This window comes from Trachypithecus francoisi, unplaced genomic scaffold (genome assembly GCF_009764315.1).
Source record: "Trachypithecus francoisi isolate TF-2019V2 unplaced genomic scaffold, Tfra_2.0 Lachesis_group11, whole genome shotgun sequence".
Lineage (NCBI taxonomy): Eukaryota > Metazoa > Chordata > Mammalia > Primates > Cercopithecidae > Trachypithecus > Trachypithecus francoisi.
The window spans coordinates 126079248-126101138 of record NW_022681456.1 but is presented as its reverse complement, the minus strand read 5'-3'; the positions used below and the strand labels follow the sequence as shown (position 1 = coordinate 126101138).

At 44.4% G+C, this 21891-nt stretch overlaps 1 protein-coding gene across 1 annotated transcript in view; it reads right to left on the bottom strand.

Moving 5' to 3' along the window:
• The window catches only part of ANO2 (anoctamin 2), a 378662-nt gene that overhangs the window by 286978 nt on the left and 69793 nt on the right, over window positions 1-21891 (bottom strand). Inside the window, exon 5 of the mRNA XM_033223504.1 lies at window positions 7541-7639. Within this exon, the coding sequence (XP_033079395.1) occupies window positions 7541-7639 (99 nt within the window). The remainder of the gene's footprint in view (window positions 1-7540; window positions 7640-21891) is intronic.

Sequence of the window (21891 nt, the reverse complement as noted above, 5' to 3'; positions counted from 1 at the left end):
ACATCTACAACCATCTAATCTTTGACAAACCTGAGAAAAACAAGAAATGAGGAAAGAATTCCCTATTTAATAAATGGTTCTGGGAAAATTGGCTAGCCATAAGTAGAAAGCTGAAACTGGATCCTTTCCTTACTCCTTATACGAAAATTAATTCAAGATGGATTAGAGACTTAAATGTTAGACCTAAAACCATAAAAACCCTAGAAGAAAACCTAGGTGATACCATTCAGGACATAGGCATGGGTAAGGACTTCAGGTCTAAAGCACCAAAAGCAATGGTAACAAAAGCCAAAATTGACAAATGGGATCTAATTACACTAAAGAGATTCTGCACAGCAAAAGAAACTCCATCAGAGTGAACAGGCAACCTACAGAATGAGAGAAAATTTTTGCAACCTACTCATCTGACAAAGGGCTAATATCCAGAACCTACAAAGAACTCAAAAAGTGGGCAAAAAGTGGGCAAAGGATATGAACAGACACTTCTCAAAAGAAGACATTTATACAGCCAAGAGACACATGAAAAAATGCTCATCGTCACTCACCATCAGCGAAATGCAAATCAAAGCCACAATGAGATACCATCTCACACCAATTAGAATGGCAATCATTAAAAAGTCAGGAAACAACAGGTGCTGGAGAGGATGTGGAGAAATAAGAACACTTTTACACTGTTGGTGGGACTGTAAACTAGTTCAACCATTGTGGAAAACAGCGTGGTGATTCCTCAAGGATCTAGAACTAGAAATAACATTTGACCCAGCCATCCCATTACTGGGTATATATCCAAAGGATTATAAATCATGCTGCTATAAAGACACATGCACATGTATGTTTATTGTGGCACTATTCACAATAGCAAAGACTTGGAATCAACCCAAATGTCCATCAGTGACAGACTGGATTAAGAAAATGTGGCACATATACACCATGGAATACTATGTAGCCATACAAAAGGATGAGTTCATGTCCTTTGTAGGGACATGGATGCAGCTGGAAACCACCATCCTCAGCAAACTATCACAAGAACAGAAAACCAAACACCGCATGTTCTCACTCATAGGTGGGAACTGAACAATGAGATCACTTGGACTCAGGAAGGGGAACATCACACACCAGGGCCTATTGTGGGAAGGAGGGAGGGGGGAGGGATAACATTCGGAGATATACCTAATATAAATGACAAGTTAATGGGTGCAGCACACCAACATGGCACATGTATACATATGTAACAAACCTGCACGTTGTGCACATGTACCCTAGAACTTAAAGTATAAATTTAAAAAATTTTAAAAAAAGAAATTTGCAGACATTACTCTGTATTCAACCCTCCCTCAACTACAGTTTACCATTACATCCTCAGTTTTATCCAGAATCAGTGTAAGCAATGGTCACATCAAGAATATTGCAGAAGCTTGTGTGAACTTATTACTGAAAACATAGTCCCTTGTATTGTTCATGTCCTTTACAACTGGCAAACTTTGCCTTCTTTGGCAAAACAGATGCTGATTCCCATAGACGACTGTGGGCCACAGTGCTTTCTGTCTTGGCTACCAGAAAGCCCAGAATGCAACTCTGTCTCACCTGCATCCATCACCCTTATTTTTAGTTTCCACTATCATTATTTCCCTTGCACTTCCCTACTTCCTCCCCTCCCCAGTTACATGACTCTTTTTATCTGTCCTTTTGAAAAATGATCCATTGCATTCCTTCTTTTGGTTGTAATCCATCTCCAGTCCTTTTTAGGAAACAGACTAAGACATGAATCAAGTAACCCCAGGTTAATGGGGGCACAGTCAATAGTAGAACTCAAGGTGGACCACTTGTCATGTCTGCTGTCTCTCCCTTAAAATGGGTGTCTTCAAGCTCTGCCTCCTGCACCACGGGACCCCAGCAGTCTTCTCACTGGCTTTCCCAGCAACTGCACCACAGACCTCACATGTGGAGCCATTGTGTTTACAGACGCCCCAAGGACCCGTGCTCTAGGAAATGGAAATCCCCAGCATATAGTCCAAAGGCCATCTGTTCCTGCATCTCCACAGATTTCATGTCTGTACTTCTGGCTGCCTCGGCAGAGTTGAGGGACTGGGCCTGCTTCCCCCCAACACTGCAGAGAAGAGAGGAGAGAATCGAAGAGCAGACACAGTCCTCGTCTTGTGCCAACTGCGCTGCCTGCACACCTTGCTATGAATAACAATACCAACAGCAGTAATAATGGCAGTTCTCATGTGTTGTGTGTGCCTCTCTACCAGGCATTAGAGTACATCATCACCACTTCCCTCCACAATGTGTATTACTCCTGTTTTGGAGATGTATGGAGCTCTGAGCCTGTTTTCCTAAGAAGGCATGACTTGCTGGAAGTTAACAGCATCTACTTGCACGCAAAGGACACATAAGCTAAAGTTCTGGCATGCTCTGAGGGACAGCAAATGAGACCCCTGCAATATCAGTCACTCTACTAATAATAGCTACAAAAGCTCTGACGATTGGACAAAAGTGGTTTTTCACCCATCCCAGGCATGCCACTTCTTCCAAATTTAGTGAACTATGGCTGGATCAATATGATTTCATTGAAAAGAAAGTCGTCCCTAACAGCTTGCACCGACCTGGTCTCTGCTGGAGGCTGGAGGAATAAGAGAATGTAAAGGATGAGAAACAGCATGTTCATTCATATACACAAAAAAAGCAAACGAGAAACCAACAGAGATGCTGACCACAGTCTCTAGAAGAGCCATCTTGGTAATGAGCAGAGTCAAGTGAGAAAGCACCTGCTTCCATACCCCATTTCAAACCTTCTCAGGCTGCTCAGGGCCAAAGGCCAGGCCTTCCCACACCCTTCTGTGCATGGGTCGTGAGTGTCCCTCAGAAAATGCTGGCTCTTCTGTTGTTGTTTTTGGAAAACAAATGCTTCCTTCCAAGATTCCCCCTCCCAGTTAGGATCTGTGCTCAGGACGTGGAGTCCCTGGACACATTACACTGGATTTGTCCAGGTTTGAGATCTCGGTTTTGTGATTTCCTCCCCATGTTCCCGGTCTCTCTGGACCCTACTGAGTTATGATCCAACCCTCCACTGCCTGGAGAATGCTTAACCGATCCCATGCCACGCCTCATTCTTCCTCCATGCTCCCCTCGCTGCCAGGATGTGGCTCTCAACAAATGTGGTTTTTTTCTCATTCTGATCACTTCCCAAACCCATTTTAAAAAGACAGTATGCCGCCAGCCCCAACACTAGCCCTCCACAGACGGCGAGTCTCATCCTCCATTTTCCACGCTCCTCTCTCAACTCAGGAACTGGGTTTAACCCAGACCCCTACCCCTGGGATCAGAGTCTCAGATTAATTTTTACAAACATAGTATCCTACCCAGCACATCAAGTTATATCCCCCCTCACCTGTGTATAACACCCTCTGTCAGCTCCACTACAAGCCATTGACTTCTATGATACCAAGAAGATCTAGCACCGGGTGCAGTGGCTCATGCCTGTAATCCCAGCACTCTGGGAGGCCGAGGCAGATGGATCACTTGAGGTCAGGAGTTCAAGACCAGCCTGGCCAACATGTTGAAACCCTGTCTCTACTAAGAAGACAAAATATAGCCAGGCATGGTGGCGCATGCCTATAGTTCCAGCTACTTGGGAGGCTGAGGCAAGAAAATTGCTTCAGCCCAGGAGGCAGAGGTTGCAGTGAGCCGAGATTGCACCACTGCACTCCAGCCTGGGTGACAGAGGGAGACTCCATCTCCAAAAAAGAAAAGAAAGAGGAAAGAGAGAGAGAGAGAGAGAGAGAGAGAGAAGAGAGAGGAGAGAGAGAGAGAGAGAGAGAGAAAGAACAGAAAAGAAAAAAGAAGGAAAGAGAGAAAGAGAGAGAGAGAAAGAACAGAAAAGAAAAAAGAAGGAAAGAAAGAGAGAGAGAGAAAGAAAGAAAGAAGAAAGAAGAAAGAGAAAGAGAGAGAGAGAAGAGAAGAGAAAGAAGAGAAGAGAAGAGAAGAGAAAAAAGAAATGTGGCAAAAGGAAGCCAAAACAGTCCACCTGAGTCGAGTCTGGGACCCAGAAACTTTGGGGAAAAGTTCTTTTTTATCTGTTTTATCTTGGAGGGGCAACCACATGGCTTTGCCTCTCCCTACTCCCTAGCCCACCACATTGACAAACAGAATTGGTGCTGGGCTAATGAGTTACTACCTGACACAGTATCCCATCACTGTGTTGATGTCTGGGCACCTGTGCTCCTCCCATGCTGCCCTGTGACTGTCGATCACTGTGTTGATGTCTGGGCACCTGCGCTCCTCCCATGCTGCCCTGTGACTGTCGATCACTGTGTTGATGTCTGGGCACCTGCGCTCCTCCCACGCTGCCCTGTGACTGTCGGCACCCTGAGGGCATGAGGCGCTTCTGCTCCCTCAGTGCCTCTCCAGGGACTTTCTCACAGAGGGAGCACTATCAGTGCTGGCTGCTTCTTTGGTCAGAAAGGAAGTTGATTGGGGGACTAACAATTGAGAATATACATTAAAATATTTCAGAAAGCAGACACAACAACTTCCTGTGTTTACACAGCACTGGTTAAGAATCAGATCCTTACAACAACCTTCTAAGAAAAATAGGACAGGTATGAGTATGCCCATATCATAGATGAGGCAACTGAGGCTCTGAGAGATGGGATGACTTCCCCAAATCACACGACGAATACCTGTGGAACCAAGGTTAGAAAGTCTCTCCTTCTGAGGACCCAACTAGCACCGTGTCTACCAAAATGGAAAGCGGGGAGAGAAACCCAGAGATGGCTGTTTTGTGGGTGAGTATGTTCTCACCCTCGCCAACTCATCTACAACTTCAAGTGCAGGTACTACCTAAACTACAGATGTAAGTTCCAAACAGCTCATGTATAGGGGCACTGAAACTCTGAAGGCCAATATGTCATTTATGCAAAACTATGCTTTAAAAAGCATAAGCATGTGCAAGGATAAAGGAGATACCAGAGGGACGAAAGGCAAGCACTACTGGGGAAGCCAAGTCTAGGACTGAGCAGGAGAAGGTGGCAGAAAGACAAGAGATGTGGAGGTGTCCGGCCTGGCGTGGTCGCTCACACCTGTAATCCCAGCACTTTGGGAGGCCAAGGCAGGCAGATCATGAGGTCAGAAATTTGAGACCAGCCTGGCCAACATGGAGAAACCCTGTCTCTACTGAAAATACAAAAATTAGCTGGGCGTGGTGATGCACACCTGTAATCCCAGCTACTCAGGAGGTTGAGGCAGGAGAATTGCTTGAACCTGGGGGGCGGAGATTGCAGTGAGCTGTGATCGCACCACTGCACTCCAACCTGGGTGACAGAGCAAGACTCCATCTCAAAAAAAAAAAAAAAAAAAAGAGAGAGAGATGTGGAGGTGTCATAGCATGTGCAAAGAACAGAGAAGGAGGCTAGGAGGAGGCATCAGAAGAGGGGGGTGGAAGGAAGAAGAGGGGGTGGAAGGAAGAAGAGAAGGAAAAGCATGAGAGCAGAAGGATGGGAAGGAAAGCAAAGAAGGAAAATAAGCGAGGGGAGGGTAAAAAAGGACACACTTTTCCTATGTCTCTAGGTTTCCCCTAAAATAATTATCCTGGGGGATAGAAATCATAACATGGGCATTAGTTTTGCTCACCTCCTTTCCAAGGATCAGCAGCAGAGATTAAAACATAGGAAACAAGACACAAATAGAATGAGGTTAAGAGAACATTACACATTCAGATAAACCAGACAGAAAAGAGAAGAATATACTGGAGTTAGAAGGAAGGCAGAAGAAAGAGGAGTGATAGGGTTGGCCAAAAGAGGACCCCACCAGCAGGAAGCAGAAGCCTCCACCCAAAGCTGAAACTAGTGTCATGTTGCCAGGAAATCCAGAGAACATTAGTTAAGGAGGAACGGAGATCCAAAACAAAGACGTTGCCTGCATGTGAGGGCGGTGGTATTAAGACTGCGAGGACTGAAACCAGGAGACAAAACACAGAGCAGTGCAACTGAAGGGGAAAGACACAGCGTGGTCCTTGTGAAACTAAGACACTTCAGACATGTGACCAGCGCTCCCGCCACCAAAAATCACCTTTCGTTGGCAAAATGTGTGTAGCTAATATTCATGTTTGTGTTTGTTCATTGTTTAATAAGCGTTTGTCCACCTGCCATGGAGTTATTGTCCATTGTAATAAATCTGTAAGAACAGAACCCATAGACTTTCTTCTTCTCAAGCAGAGGACTCATGACGGTATCAGTCACATGCTGGTATTTGATGAGTGATTTTTTCTGATGGAGACAGCAGATCTGTTGGTGGTGAAAATGGTGTTAGCCCACAATGTAAATTGGAATGGTGTTGCTGACTATAATGATGGCACTGAGAGTGGGTATGGTGATGAGGGGGCAGGTGGTCACAGTGGTGGTACAGAAGGCAACAAATACAGAATTCTGTTCACAGTGGGAAGCATGAAAACTATCATGATGGTAGTTACAATGAGCAAGATGATCTTTGCCGTGGTAAGTCACCACTTACACAACTACACTATGGAGAAGGGTGTGTGTGTGTGTATGTGTGGTGTATATGAGAGAGAGAGAAGAGGGGGTGGAGGGAAAGAAAGAGAGACCACCCACAGTTCACCCATGGTTAAAGTAGAGTACCATCTGCCACAGGACCTTCCCGAAGAGGCGTCACAGATGGTCAAGGTCAATAGCCACTCCTTTCCTCTAAAATTGCTATGTTGCCCAGGCTGGTCTCAAACTTCTGACCTCAAGAGATCCTTCCACTTCTCCCCCCAACAAAGTGCTGGGATTACAGGTGTGAGCCACTGTGCCTGGCCTCCGGGTAGATTTTTAAATTATGTATAGGCTATCCTGGATTTAAAAAAAAAAAAAAAAACTACCTCAAACATCATCTAAACTGTGTGGCTGTGGCTGTCAATCCAGATGTGCATCAGAACCTCCTGCGGATTTTTTGCCTAACACCGATGAGAACTTCATTCCATACCAACCAAGTAGGTCCAATTCCCAGAGATGGGACACTGGCATGAACATTTTGAAAACACTTACCAGGTGATGTTAATCAATTCACCTGATTAAGAACCTTCTGATTTACAGAAGAGATAAGTGAAACCAACCACCACACAATATTTAGTGGCGGAATCATAACCAGAATCTCCACAGCAAATCTGGTGCTGTTGCCCCTGCACGCTGCTGATGCAGTCAGCATGGCTTGCGGCCTTCTCTCATTACTCTGCTCACTAAAGAAGTGTCTGACTGTACTAGGACCCTGAGAAAAGAGAGAAAGGAGGTGAAACAGAAAAATGAAGAACATGCACAGGGACAGCGTGTTGCTTCTCGTGGAGCAAACCCAGCCAGTGCTCTGAGGTGGGAGGATCTCTCTCCCTACCCCAACTCTTCCCCGTTACCCCCACATCATGGGTCGCTGGACAGGCAAGTGTGATTTCAATTCCACAAAACCCACATCCCGCCTGGCCCTATTCCCAAACTATCTGCATCCATCCGGCCCTCAGGAGGCCCACAACCCAGGAGAAACATGCTCATACTTTCTTGGTAGGAACTTTGATCTTCAAGAATTCTGCCTCTCTGGCCAGCACCTGCCACGGGGCGTGTATCCGGACAAAGATGGATCCCTGGCTTTTATTCTGCAAGGTACAAAGGAAGAACAAATGGAAACACTTGTAAGTACATAGCTTAAATTCCTGGTTCTCCAACTGTTCCACACCAGAAGCCTAACCCGTTGTTCTTCAGTTTCTCATTTTCGTTCTCTTTAAAATTCACCAGAGACCAGTCCCTTCCCACCTGGACCCCGTTCATCAGTCTATTCCAAAAAATGCTCTCATCGAAAACAGGAGGATAGTGCTCCCCAAGTGTGGCCCCTGGAAGTTTGCTAGCTTCAGAGGAAAAAAAAAAAGAACAAGTTAAAACAATTTTGGTCACAGATTTGAAATATAAGCAATCATGATTTTCATGGAAATCTTGTTACACTCTTAATAACAAGTGGTTGGTTTTCCTCTGCTCACATTCAGTGAATGGCCTGCAACTTGACTCCGTTCACACGTTTTTATTGTTTATTGTTCAAGTTTGTATTTTTGTTCTGCTATCATGCTGTTATAGCCCCAAACCACAAAAGTGATCTACTAGAGCCTAGAAGTAATACCGTAAGTCATGATGACAATGGTACAACGCAAAACAATATTATAAACAGGGCTCCTATATGAAACAGAACATGAATCTATGTCTCAGAGTAAGTGATTGTGCTGTGTGTTGATTTATCTCAAAAAATGAAAAATAAGGACAGAAAATGCAGTGACGAGTATTTGAAAGTCAGGTTTTATTGACCCAGCAATTCATCTGGCCCTTGTCACCATGTCTGTTACAAATAGGTGTCAGATTATGAGAGGAAGGCACCTCATCTTCAAATGAACACTCACTTTTTTTTTTCAGAACAAGCACACACAGGGGAAAAACTCTTTACTTTCTGACATGAATTTAATTAATTTTGTCACTAAAAAACTAAAGAGGACCAAAAGAGGACCAAAACCAAGTAGGAAAAACTGGCAAAAGTCTCATTACTGGTGAGAAGTTTCTAAAACTACCTGCAAAATTAAGCACAAGCGTTGTGTTTGAACTCCTTCACTGTGTTCAGACAGAAAGAACAAGCTGATAGCACAATCCTTCATTAAGTACGCCCTCTGATCTTGGTTTAGTGTCGAAGACTATATAGAAAATCTTCAACTCACAGGCTCCGACTGTCTGCATTTTCAGTTTGCCTGGCAGAGAGATAGATGGCAAATAGAAGACTACTTCCCCTACTCAAGAACATGGTCTATGGAGGTGCTCACATGTGTTTTTGAAATGATGAACAAAATAAAAAGATATTTTATGGCACTCATGAATGCAAGTGAAAACTATCTCTATTATTTTTCAATGGCAGCTCCAAAATATGTGCAGTAATTCAAACGTCTAGAACCAAACCTCACTTTGAGAAAAAAAGCTCATGACTTACAAGGCAGAAAAATGAAGAATAAACCAAGATTTCACAAGGAGATTAGACTATGGTACAAAAGGCTTAGATAGTCTAGAGTTTGAAAATACTGAAAATAACAATCACCACAATGCGTATTTATTGAGTGTGTATTATGCGCCAGAACTGAGTTAGTTGATCACGTGCATTAGCTCACACAATATTCGTAACTATGCTGTAAGGCCAGTACTACCACCACTATCTCTATTCTACAGTTGAGGAAACCAAGGCAGGGAAAATGTAAATGATTTGCCCAAAGTTACACAGATAGTGCAATAAAAATAGTTTTCAGACATGACATAGTCACTCAGGATAATTAAGAAACATACCCAAGGACTGTAACACAACACGAAGTCATGTGTTTAGGCTAAAATCAAATCCAAGGGTCGATAAGGAACCCATGCGGCAGCCCTAAGATGAAACCTTCCCAATCCCAAGTGTGACATCGTTCTGACAAAATACTGAAAGTGGCCTTCAGTGAGAAACCTCCCCAGTTTTATCTTTGGTCATGCAGGACTACTGGACAGAATCATCAATCACTTGTTGCTACTTCTAACTGTAATTTAAGCTTTTCCAATTAAGTGAAAATAAGGGGAAAGAAAAGAAACCATCTGTGAAGCTGACCTGCAGGCCCAGCTCTCCGTCACAGCCCCAGAAATTATGCTTTTGGTGAAAGATGGCAAACAGCATCATCCCTCTCGCTAAAAGGAGATCATGACTATTATGAATGTTAACATATTACCCTTTGTCTTTATCTTCAAATTGTGATGAATGCTGTTTTAACTTTCTTTAGGGTTGGTTGCTCAAGTATGTAACAAATGTCCATTAAGTGGGTGCAGATGTTCAAAGTTTGAGGTAGGGTTGGGAGGGCAAGGGTCAAATTCCAAGACCTTGGTGGCAGACTGCTAGCTGTCCCCTGACAGCCGTTCTCATGTTCTTCATTTTTAACAAAGCACATGGCCGTCCAGCATTAAGACCACATCTCCCTTGCCATGAGATGTTTCCATCAACAGTATTTCTGGCCAATGTCATGAGGTGGAAGTATCTGGTAACCTTCTTCAAAAACAGCAAGTAGGTGCTTTTTGCCCCTTCGTTTTCTTCCATCCCTTAACCTGCTGCCTGGAAAATGGACACAGACATTTTAGACCTTAAGGTTAAAGTCCGGGCCAGAAACAGCAAAGTGTCAAGAAAGAAACTGAGTCTGGCTCTAGGGAGTATCACAGCAGCCCTGGGCTGCCTGTCGATTTTTAAGTGAAAGATAGAATTTTACCTTGTTTATCCACGGTGATTTGAGAGGCTCTATAAATTGCAGCCTAATCTTACACTAACCAATGCAAAATCGTTTCCCAGGATGGGGCTAACTTCCTCCCGCAAAGCATGCACCTCCACTCTCCTCAAAAGGAACTCGTTTTAAATGAAAACAAAAGCAGGAATGCAGTTTTGTGGATCTAGTCATGCTCTTTTCATGCTATGCCATATTGTTACCTTCTCATAAAAAGGAAAACATACCCACCAATGTGAAATATTAGCTGGTGTGACTGGCCGTGTCTCCAAAGAAAAAAATAAATCCTTGAAAGCTCGGGAGCACAATCATCACCGAATGCATCGCCCAGGAATCTAAACCTGAAGGTTAACATGTATTGACTTAAAAAAAAATTTCCCTTGTCCCCTAGGCCACTCTGACATCCATTCAGCCCTGTTTGTGGGTGGGGGTTCTTTTAGGCACAGTAGGGGAGTGGAAGAGCTTGGAGCTTCCAAGTCGGACAGAATAAGATCTGAATCCTTAGTTATCGTGAATAGTCCTGCAATAAACATGGGGGTGCAGGTATCCCCTTGATATACTGATTTCTTTTCCTTTGGATGCATACCCAGGAATGGGATTGCTAGGTCATGTGCCAGTTCCATTTTTCGTTTTTGAGGGACCTCCATTCTGCTTTCCATAGTGGCTATACCAATTTACATTCCCACCAGCAGTACCTGAGAGTTCCCTTTCACTGCATTCTTGCCAGCCTTTATTTTTTTGTCTTTTTTATAATAGCCATTCTAACTGGGGTGAGATGATATCTCATTGTGATTCTGACTTGCATTCCTCGACGATTAGTGATGTTAAGCATTTTTTTCATACACCAATTGTCTATTTCTATGTCTTCTTTTGTTAAGTGTCTATTTAGATGCTTTGCCCAGTTTTTAATTAGATTATTTGTTGAATCAACCTAAATGTCCATCAAGAGAGGAATGGATATTATATATATATGCACTGGAATCACATTCAGCCATAAAAAGAATGATATCCTATTATTCACAGCAACATGGATGAGCCTGGAGGACATCATGTTATGTGAAATAGGCCAGACACAGAAAGACAAACACCACGTTCTCACTCATATGTGGAAACTAAAGAATATTTGAGTTTATGGAAGTAAAACATAGAATTGTGATTATTAGGGGCTGCAGAAAATGTGGGGAGGGGAAGATGGGGAGAGGTTGGTTAATGGATCCAAAGTTAAGCCAGATGGGAGGAATACCTTCTAGTGTTCTGCAGAACTGCAGGGTGAATAGGATTAATATTATTGTATGTTTCCAAAAAGAAGAGAGGATTGTGAATGTTTACAACACAAAGAAATTCTATGTTGGGGTGACAGATACGCTAACTACTCTGATTTAATCATTACACATTGCATACATGTATCAAAATATCACTCTGTATCCATAAGTTATGTACAGTTATATCAACTAAAAATAAAAGGAGAAATTATATTTGTGACAGCATTATTCCTAATAGCAAAATACTGAAAACAACCAAAATAAATTATGGAACAAGATCAGAAAGGGAACAAAAACTATTGAGGTGTATAGCTTCCCTCATAGTTTAGAGATTCAAATAGAATCAGTATTTCCTACTAATTCTAGAATCTTCACCACCTGAAAATAAAGGGAAACCTATATCTCAATTATTAAGAAAAAAAATGATTTGCCTCCGGAAATTCGCAGCTGTGGGAGCTTAGGCAAGTCACTTAACCAAATGAGCCTCACTTTCTTTATCTGAATAAGGAGCATGAAAAATGTTGCATGGCTGTTGTGAGAATTGCAGATGAAGTAGGTGAAGCCCTGCTAGTGTTCCTGAAATGTGGAGAAACGTCAGGCCTTACTATAGCAATTAGCTCTACCCCAGTAAAATGACTGCTTCTCGCCTGCAGACAGTAACTGAAACCTCTTTTGTATTCTTCCAGCACCTACCACGAAGCTGCACACACAGCAGGTCCTCACTGGGGAAAACCAGTTCCCATTAGATTAAAATTGTGAACGAGTAATCCTGGTTCCTTCATTGCCTTGCACTTTTATCTACAAGATTTTCAAAATGTCCCACATGTCCTAAAGGAAATCACAGGTTCAAAATAGAGTGCACCTCCAGAATTTGGGGACAAAGTCAGAAAATATAACTTGCTGAAATCGACAGGAAATTTAACACATTAAAAAATTAGCCATCAGAGGATATAACCTGTCCCTAAAGAAGATGTTATAAACAAGTAATCAATATGACTGGAGGGGCTCCCAAATCCCATCAGGCAACTAAACTTCAGTTCATGTAAAATGAGCTGTAATACATAATTTGGTCCTTGTCATCAGAGAAGGGAGAACCAGGGCACAGATATTTCTGTAGGAAGGCCCAGGCCTGTCAGTCTAAGGCAGGTAATTTTTCCAGGGGCAAGAAACGTGAAATATATAACAGGGCAGGAAATGTCTCTAACTCAGTTGAAATGTCTCAAAAACCTATGCAATCCTTTCACTGTGATTCCATTTTCATAAAGCCCTACAAACCCTGCTTCTCTAGTTTTTGGTATTAGGGAGAGTTACCCGAAGACGGTGTGAGTACAGTGGCCAAAGGAAATGAATACTCCTCAGTCAGAGCCTGACTTCTGAGTTTACTGGTCTCTCTCTCTTTTTTTTTTTCCCCCAAGATGGGGTATTGCTTTGTCTCCCAGGCTGGAGTGCAATGGCACGATCTTGGCTCACTGCAACTGCCTCCCAGGCTCAAGCAGTCCTCCCACCTCAGCCTCCCAAGAAGCTCGGACTACAAGTGTGCACCACCATACCCAGCTAATTTTTAAATATTTTTTTAGAGATGGGGTTTTGCCATTTTTCCCCAGGCTGGTCTCAAATTCTTGGACTCAAGTGATCCACCTGCCTTGGCCTCCCAAAGTGCCAGAATTACAGGCATGAGTCACCACATCTGACCTGATCATTTCTTTTAACTCATGATGTCCACTGGTTTCCCAGACTTGTCCTCCACTAAGTAAACCGGTAGAGAACTGAGCTCACAAAGAGGCTAAGTCAGGTCCCATCTTGAACCTGTGCCCTACCCAGTCTGCTGACGTCTCGCTCCCTCCCTACCCCACTTCCTCTCTAAAGTTAACTCGACAGTAAGCCTGATGATTTGCACATGGTCTAAGGTACCAGCCCCTCTCACCCTCCTCCCCAGGCTCCAGCACCCAGCCCTTCTCACTGTCATCTGACTGTTCCACCAGCTTCCCACCCTGGCGCCTCCTCACACTCTATCCTCCTCCATTGCAAAGCTTTCATCATCCCCTATCCCACCCAACTCCTGTTTGGGTTTCAGCTTAAAAATTCCTTCCTCAGGGAGGCTCTTCCTGAGCCGTGGATTACACTTGGTCCCTTCCTCTTGCTTGTACAATTCCTTGTCTTTTTCCTTCATAGCACGGACCCACTATCACAGTCACTGTGTCATTAGGCATCTCATACCCGTCTACTGTAGCTCCATGAGGACGAAGAATGAGTCTGTCTTGTTGTTTGCTTTGTCCTCAGCAGCCACCACGGTACCTGACATATAGTAAGTGCTCAGTAAATATTTCTGGCAACTTCAGTACACATATACTGTTTTCCTAGTGGATTCCATTTGGATCCTGTGACCGATTTCTAAAAATTGGCTACCACGGCCCACAGAGTAATTGGTGACCTTTGGCCAACAGAATTTAAATCTAATTCAGTTTTGAGAAAATAATTCAATTACCCTTAAGTATCAATTTTGAATGTTTCTCTCATATTGACAGCTAAAGTTACTCAAGTGTCTACCTGACCAGGAACCATCTAAAGATCGTGGCGGGCCTCTCCATCCTCTGGGTAGCCCCAGGTGCTCACTGCATTTGCAGACCGCCGTTCCCTTTCCTAGAGGCCAAAGGAATTGACACAGCCTCACTCATGCTCACAAAACACAACCTGAACTGGATATATCTGAAACTTTTCTGTCTCATAGGCTTCTGGGGGTGTTGTAGCATTAAGGAGAAGAATTAGGAATACTCTGGAAAATAGACAAGGCTTCAAATGTCAGTCTTTGATGTCTTCACTCAGCAAGCATTTGACTGCCACGGTGCCAGTCAACACCCCATGCTGACAGTTCAAGGCAAGGCCTGCTTAAGGACACAGAGGAATTTCAGAATGGTGAACTGATGTGGCCACAGGACTCTAGAGTTGGAAACACCTCCAAGCACACCGAACGTATCTTTCTCCAGTAACAAAGGAAGGCCTGCAGCCCAAGAGGCCATGCTTCGTAAGCATAGACATGCAGCTAATTACCAGCACATCCAGGTCTCCTGGCACCAGCATGCATCCCACCCTGCCATCCCTCAGGGCTGCCAACCATCCACGGCAGTCCTGCAGCCCCTCCCTTCACAAGAAATTAGGGAGGCAGGAGAAGGAGGAATCGGCTAGGGAGTGAGGGAAAGAAGAGGCTGTCACGCCGAGCCACCTCTCTCCAGCACTCCAGGCCCCTAGCAGGGACTGCAGGCCACGCTCCCCGTGAAGTTATCCTCCTTGTTTATGTCTTGTTGTTATCCAAAGCTTGCATGTGGATAAACAAGACCACGTCCTCTCTCTAGAGAGACAACAGTGAGTGGGAGACAGCCCCAGCCAAACACTGGAAACTGATACTCCTCAGGCCTCCTTCCCCACAGCCCTGCCAAGCCACCTCCATGCTGACCCAAGGGGCCTGAGTGTACTCTGGTCCCGGGCCCTGCTGTGAGGCGAGAACATCAGCTGCAGCACATCGAGGCCTGGGAAGGGCGCTGTGAGGAAGGATGGGGGGTTGAGCCTGTAGGTGATGGAGAGGCAGAGAGGAGACAGACTTCCTTGGACTCCCCTAAGGCATCACCAGTGCCCCAATCCCACCTGCCGGGAGCCCCACACTCTCAGATCATCACAATTGAAGCTCACGCAGCTGGAGGACAGTAGTGCTGAGACGGTGGCCAGGGCAGCCACCGCCACCGGCAAAGGAGGAGGGGGAGGTATAGCCTTCAGACAGAGGGCTTTTGAAATAAGAGCAGGAATTCATCTGAGACAGGCCTCCCATCTGTTCCATTTGAGGAACACCATAGTCTACCTGTGTCATGGTGAAGACCAAAGCTTTAACTGCCCTTTGGCTCTCAAGAACGTCCAGCCTCTGATCGGAGGCAAACTCTGCCTGGTCCTCCTGAGACACAGTGATTTGGGATTAAGCACAGGGAAGAACTTCCTGCCTAGGGAAGGAAAGATGGAAATTTGCTCTCCTGGGAGCTCCTGGATGAGAGCACTGGAATCTCCTCTCCAACCCTGTCCTGCATAGGCCAAGGTGAAGGTGGCCAATAATCAGCAGAGGCAGAAGACAGAGCCAAATGCCCACCAAGCCCCATCCCAGAGACCGACCAAGACCAGCAGCAGGACCCTTCCTTCTTACAGAAAAGACTTCACCTGGTTCCCAACCAACGACAGGGGACAACCCAGGGTCCTATGGACATGAAAACTCAGCCACTTTTGTCGTATGTCTGGGTGCCAACCTGGGCAGACACCCAGAAGGGGTGATCTCTAGACCTATCACCACAGTCTCCACTCTGTGTATCACACATCATTGCACTCCAGCCAGAGGCAGCCCAGGAACAACTCTTCAGAGCCCAGGTGAAGAGGAAGCAGTGAGGGCAGCCCAGGGAGACTGAGGAGTCATACCCTCTGGTATGGTCTGACTCTGTCCCTGCCCAAATCTCATCTTGAATCATAGCTCCCATAATTCCCACGTGCTGCGGGAGGGACCTGGTGGGAGGTAACTGAATCATGGGAGCGGTTCCCCCATACTGTTCTCATGGTAGTGAATAAGCTCACAGATCTGATGGTTTTATAAGGGAAAACCCCTTTCTTTCTTTTTTTTTTTTTTCTTTTTTCTTGAGACAAAGTTTCACTCTTGTTGCCCAGGCTGGAGTGCAATGGTGCAATCTTGGCTCACTGCAACCTCCACCTCCCAGGTTCAAGTGATCCTCCTGCCTCAGCCTCCTGAGTAGCTGGGATTACAAGCACCCACTACCACACCCAGCTAATTTTTTGTATTTTTTTTTTTTTTTGTAGAGACAGTGAGGGGAAACCCCTTTCACTCGCTTCTCAATTCTCTCTTGTCCGCTGCCATGTAAACACATGCCTTTCACCTTCCACCATGATTGTGAGGCCTTCCCAGCCACGTGGAACTGAGAGTCCATTAAACCTCTTTTTCTTTATAAATTACCCAGTCTCTGATAATGTCTTTTTTAACAGCATGAGAACAGACTAATACATCCTCCAACATATCAAGGGTGAAAGAACCTCCTCTCCACTCAACTCCTGAGCTGCAGAGGCCCCCAAAGGCAGCATGGCACCTTGAAAGACCCAACCTACGGGAAGTCAGCAACAGAGTGTGACTAAGGCTTCTCTGGGCATTATTCTACTTCAGAAATCCTACAGGTGGAAGAATTGTGGAACAATCCTCACCATGTAAGACAGGCCCCGGGAAGGCCATGGGTTCTGGAGCCTGAGGACCAGGGCTTGGACCCCAGCTCTGCCACTTACCGGCTGCACCATTTCCAACAAGCCACCAAAGCTCTCTGGGATCAACAGGCAATGTTAAAATAATTGTAATAATTAATAATACCACTTGGAGGACAGAAGGATAGACTTTACAAAAGGACCTGTGGCAATGTTTGGGAGTGGCCGTTCTGTTCCTTATCTTCATTACAGACACTGATAGTTTCACAGTGATGGTTTTGTACATATGTCAAAACTCAACTGATTGGATACTTTAAATATGTGCAGTTTATTGTACATCAGTTATACCTCAAAAAGGTTAGAGGGAAAAGATATGCAAAAATGTAAAACAATGCAACACTTCTTGTACCTTTGTTTTAAAAAATCATTATTTTTATTATAATGTTTTATGTTAAATAAACATTATTTACTTAACAATATGTGATATATTTGTTAGCTTTTAATTAATAATAAGTATTCAAAAGTGAATAACGATTTCATGGTATTTCAGAATCAAATGAGGTTGTACATATGAAGGTATTTTGTAAACTACGAAGTGTCTATAAAAGGATTTTTTAAAGAGCAAGTGCAGGGATAGGCACTGTGAAATCTCTGCCTTGGTACTCAAAGCACAGGGCATACCCATGCCCCTCGGGCCAAAAAACATGTATCCTTGACCCCTATGGGAATCCCACCGTGCTTCTTGGACCCCACATGAGAAAAATCATAGCTAAGCCCACCGAGGCAAGAGCGCCTGGCATGTAACTGAACACCACCACGTGAGGTTAAAGATAAAAGTGAATATTTCTCTTGGGAGTTTGCGATGCTCAAAGATAACAGGCTGAAAGTAGCCAGATGCAATATTGCTACCAAAAATGAGAGAATGACAATCCATACGTCCCGAAGATGTTGGCAGAAAGAACAGGGCCTCTCCCAAAACTCAGGAAGGCCAGTAGGCTGGTGCCTGGGCTTCCAGCACACAGAACCAGCCCAAACAGGGGATCCTGGATGAACTGTGAGGAAAGATCCAAGGAAAATGCTGCTCTTTCCTGTTCATCACAGTGAAATTGTTCTGGACAGTTGCCATCCTGCAAGTGGAATCTGATGCTGTGGATCCTAACTCTCAGCAACAGGTGTGCCTCTCCCTCGCCCCCACCAGGACACGGAGAGCACTTCAGTGCCTGAGGAATGGAAGGCAAGAGAGCAATGGGCAAAGGGGTGCCCTAGCTGGTCATTAGTAGATACTCAGACCACAGATGATCAGTAGGTCCTAGCTGGCCTGGAACAGTCCCTGTTTATTCCTCCTGCCTCATCATCCCATCAAGTTTAGGATTTTAGCATTCTCAAAAATGTCCCAGCCTAGACAAGTAAATAACAGGGTCACCCTGTGAGCACCACTACATTTAATAGCTATCAAACCTTTGAGCAAGAATGCCCAGTATCCCCTTCCTGTCTTTCATTTATTTGGCCCATGTTAAAAATATCCCACTCAGAGAGAAGCATTCCCAGGCATTTAAAAACTGGTCATATTACCTCTCAAAGTATCCCTATCTCTTCCCTATCTCTAATGTCTCTCCTGACTTAAAATTTGCATGATTCCTTGATTTTGCTACTTTTCTTTCAACCTCAAGACACCTCTCTAAATCCTTTATGTTATCAGTAATTAACTCCCCTCCTCCACAAGGATGCACCCCTGCCTTCTCTTAGCAGTGACTCATCTCTCCCTTAAACAATCTCTACACTATTTTCCTATAATTCAATCATGCCAACAAAGTTCAATTCAACAAGTATTTATTGGGCAACGACTGTGTGCTTACCAATGTGCTAAGAGTTACGTGCTAAGAGTTACGGCATATAAAAGAAATATAAACCATCATGCCACCACACCATCATGCTATCACAACCACATGTATTCACACCATCATTCCATCACACCAGCATGTCACACCATCATGTCATCACATCATCATGTCATCACACCATCATGCATTCACACCATCATGCCACCACACCATCATGCCACCACACCATCATGCCACCAGAACATGCCATCACACCATCATGCATTCACACCATCACGCATTCAAACCATCATGCTATCACATCATCATACATTCACACCATCATGCCATCACACCATGACACCATCACGCATTCACACTATCATGAATTCACACCATCATGCCACCACACCATCACGTCATCACACCATCATGCATTCACACCATCATGCATTCACACCATCATGCCATCACACCATCATGCATTCACACCATCATGTCACCACACCATCATGTCATCACACCATCAAGCATTCACACCATCATGCATTCACACATTCATGCCATCACACCATCATGCATTCACACCATCATGCATTCACACTATCATGCCACCACAGCATCATGCCGCCACACCTTCAGGCTATCACACCATTATGCATTCACACCATCATGCCACCATACCATCATGCCATCACACCATTTTCATTCTCTTTGGAAACCAGATAAATGATATATAATATCTGAGCCAGATAACGACGGGGAAATTAACGTCCAAAGGGACAAGATGACTATGAATGACCATTTGTTTGTCATCTTCCCTTTCACTCATCAATAGTTGCCAAGTTTTGCTCCGACAGAAACACCCCTACTAGAGCTCAGTCATATGTTTTTAGCAGCATTGATCCCACCCCAAATCCAGGGTATGCCCAATTAGTTTGAGCCAATCAGCATATCCAACCCTCTGCTACAATGACTCCTTCTGGAATATGCTTGTAATGTGGTCAAAACCAGTAAGATGTGAGGATTTGACGGCCAGGGTTTCTAGGGAAAGCAGTTTTCTCCTTCTGTCAGACTCTGGGGGATAACAGCGGCCATCAATTCACTCCATAAAGGGAAGTCCTGGGTTAGCGAGGGGGATCAGTGAAAAAATAAAAGATGAAGTAGACCCTGCAGATGGTTGAGCAGAAAGATAGAGAAATTGGTTGTCTTTAGGGACATCGTGGGAGCTGAGGGATCAAGCCTCACCAGATATGCTTATGGGCTTCCTGATCACCTGAGATTATAAATTCCCTTTGTTGTTGGAGCTGGTTTGAGCTGGATGTTCTGCCAATGTGGCCAAGCATTCTCACTGATATAAGAAACCACTGGAAAGAACTGACTCTGGGCTAGAGGAGCCAGAGGGCATGTTGTGGAGGAGAGGGAGCTTGAGCTGTACTTTGACCACTGCATGATGGGAAGTGTACATGCCATTGTGAGCAGCCTGGAAGAGAAGAAGTGGATGAACACAGGTGCAGAGAGGAATGTGCAGCATGTGGAGACCAGCCGGCCTGAAACCGAGTGGAGCCTGGGGATCCAGAGGGCTGAGACTAGACTGGCCTGTGCTGGCTGTACTGCCCACTATGCTGCTGCTGCCGATGCACCTCGCAACAGTGACCTTGACAAATCAACCCCATACTTTCACCCAGGTTTATTACATTTTCAACAAGATGAAAAATGATGAGAGAGTCCGCCTAGTCAAGGAAAAGGAACCCTTAAGAAAATGCCTTCCTCCTTTCCCAGTGGAGCTCAAATTAGAAACTTCTTCCCATTCTCCAGTGAGACCAACAAATACAAGTGATAGCAGGGAGTGTCCATCTGCTCTGGGGTTGGTCTAGGCTGTGATCTAATAGAATGAAGGAGCAAGCCTCCCATGTGGCACAGATCCAGGCTGTGACCTTCAGAAGGGGCAGTTTTCTAAAGACAGGCTCTGGCCTTCCTTCTAGGGGCCATTAATCCTTCATAACAGAGATCTTACATAAAGAGGCAGTGTAGACTTTGAACATGTACAAAGAAGCTATAAAATCTTCTACAACATTGGTAACAAGCCTTCTTCAGCTAAAGAACTCTTTCTCCAAATATTTCAAGAAGCTACCTGGTTGTGTTCCAGAGAACTACAGTCCCACTTGGTCAACCCCAACTTGGGCTCTGAGTGGTTTCTGTGGCACTTGCATGCAAACCCCAAGAACTATAGTCCTTAGAAATGGATGAGGTTTTTGACTGTCACAATGACAGGGAAACACCACTCATATTTAACGGATGAAGTGAGAGACACCAAACACGCTTCCATGTACTAGAAAATCCTAGGAAAAAATAACCTTCCTGGAATATACAGTGCTCCACTGAGACTTCCCTAGGGCTCAGGGAAGTGAAGTTGAAAATTACTGTGCTGTCCTGCACATCTGTCCGACCTGACACAGAAGGCAGGATTAGCAATTATCACACAAGTCCCATGGCCCTGACTCCACCAGACTTAGCCTTGAGAGATATTAAGGTAGAGCTTAAAGAACCTGAATTATGAATAAAGGCTCTTGAATTAGCTAAAATCTAGATCTTGGATGTGATACTGATGAACTAATCAGGGACACAGAAAAAGACCTATCACTATAATTAAAATAAAAAAAAAACAGTGGATTTGATTACTTTGTGAGCTTCCAAAAACATCCAGATCAGCCCAGCTGCCAAGAGCACTATGAAAATAATCCATTAAGAGTAAAAGGATGGTTACCAGAGGCTGGGAAGGATAGTAGGGGAGTGGGCGGGAAGTGGGAATGGTTAATGAGTACAAAATCAAAATAGAAAAAATAAGACAGTATTCAATAGCACAATGGGTAACTATAGTCAATAATAATTTAATTGCATATTTTAAAATAACTAAAAGTACAGTCAGATTGGATTGTTTGTTACACAAAGGATAAATGTTTGAAGGGACAGATACCCCATTGTCCACAATGTGATTATTATGAAGTACCTGCCTGTATCAGGGTATCTAATGTACACCATTAATATATACATGTACTATGTACCCACAAAAATCAAAATCATTTTTAAAATAAAGAAAAATAATAATCCATTAGCTTAGAGTGTTCTGGAGGCCAGGGGATGAAGGTCATACGGGTGCACTAAAGGAAGAGCTCAGAGAGACCCCACTGAAAATCCCAGCTCTGCCACTTACTCCCTGTGTGACACTGATATGTAACATGATCTCTCTGAGTCTCAGTCTCCTTTCTGATCA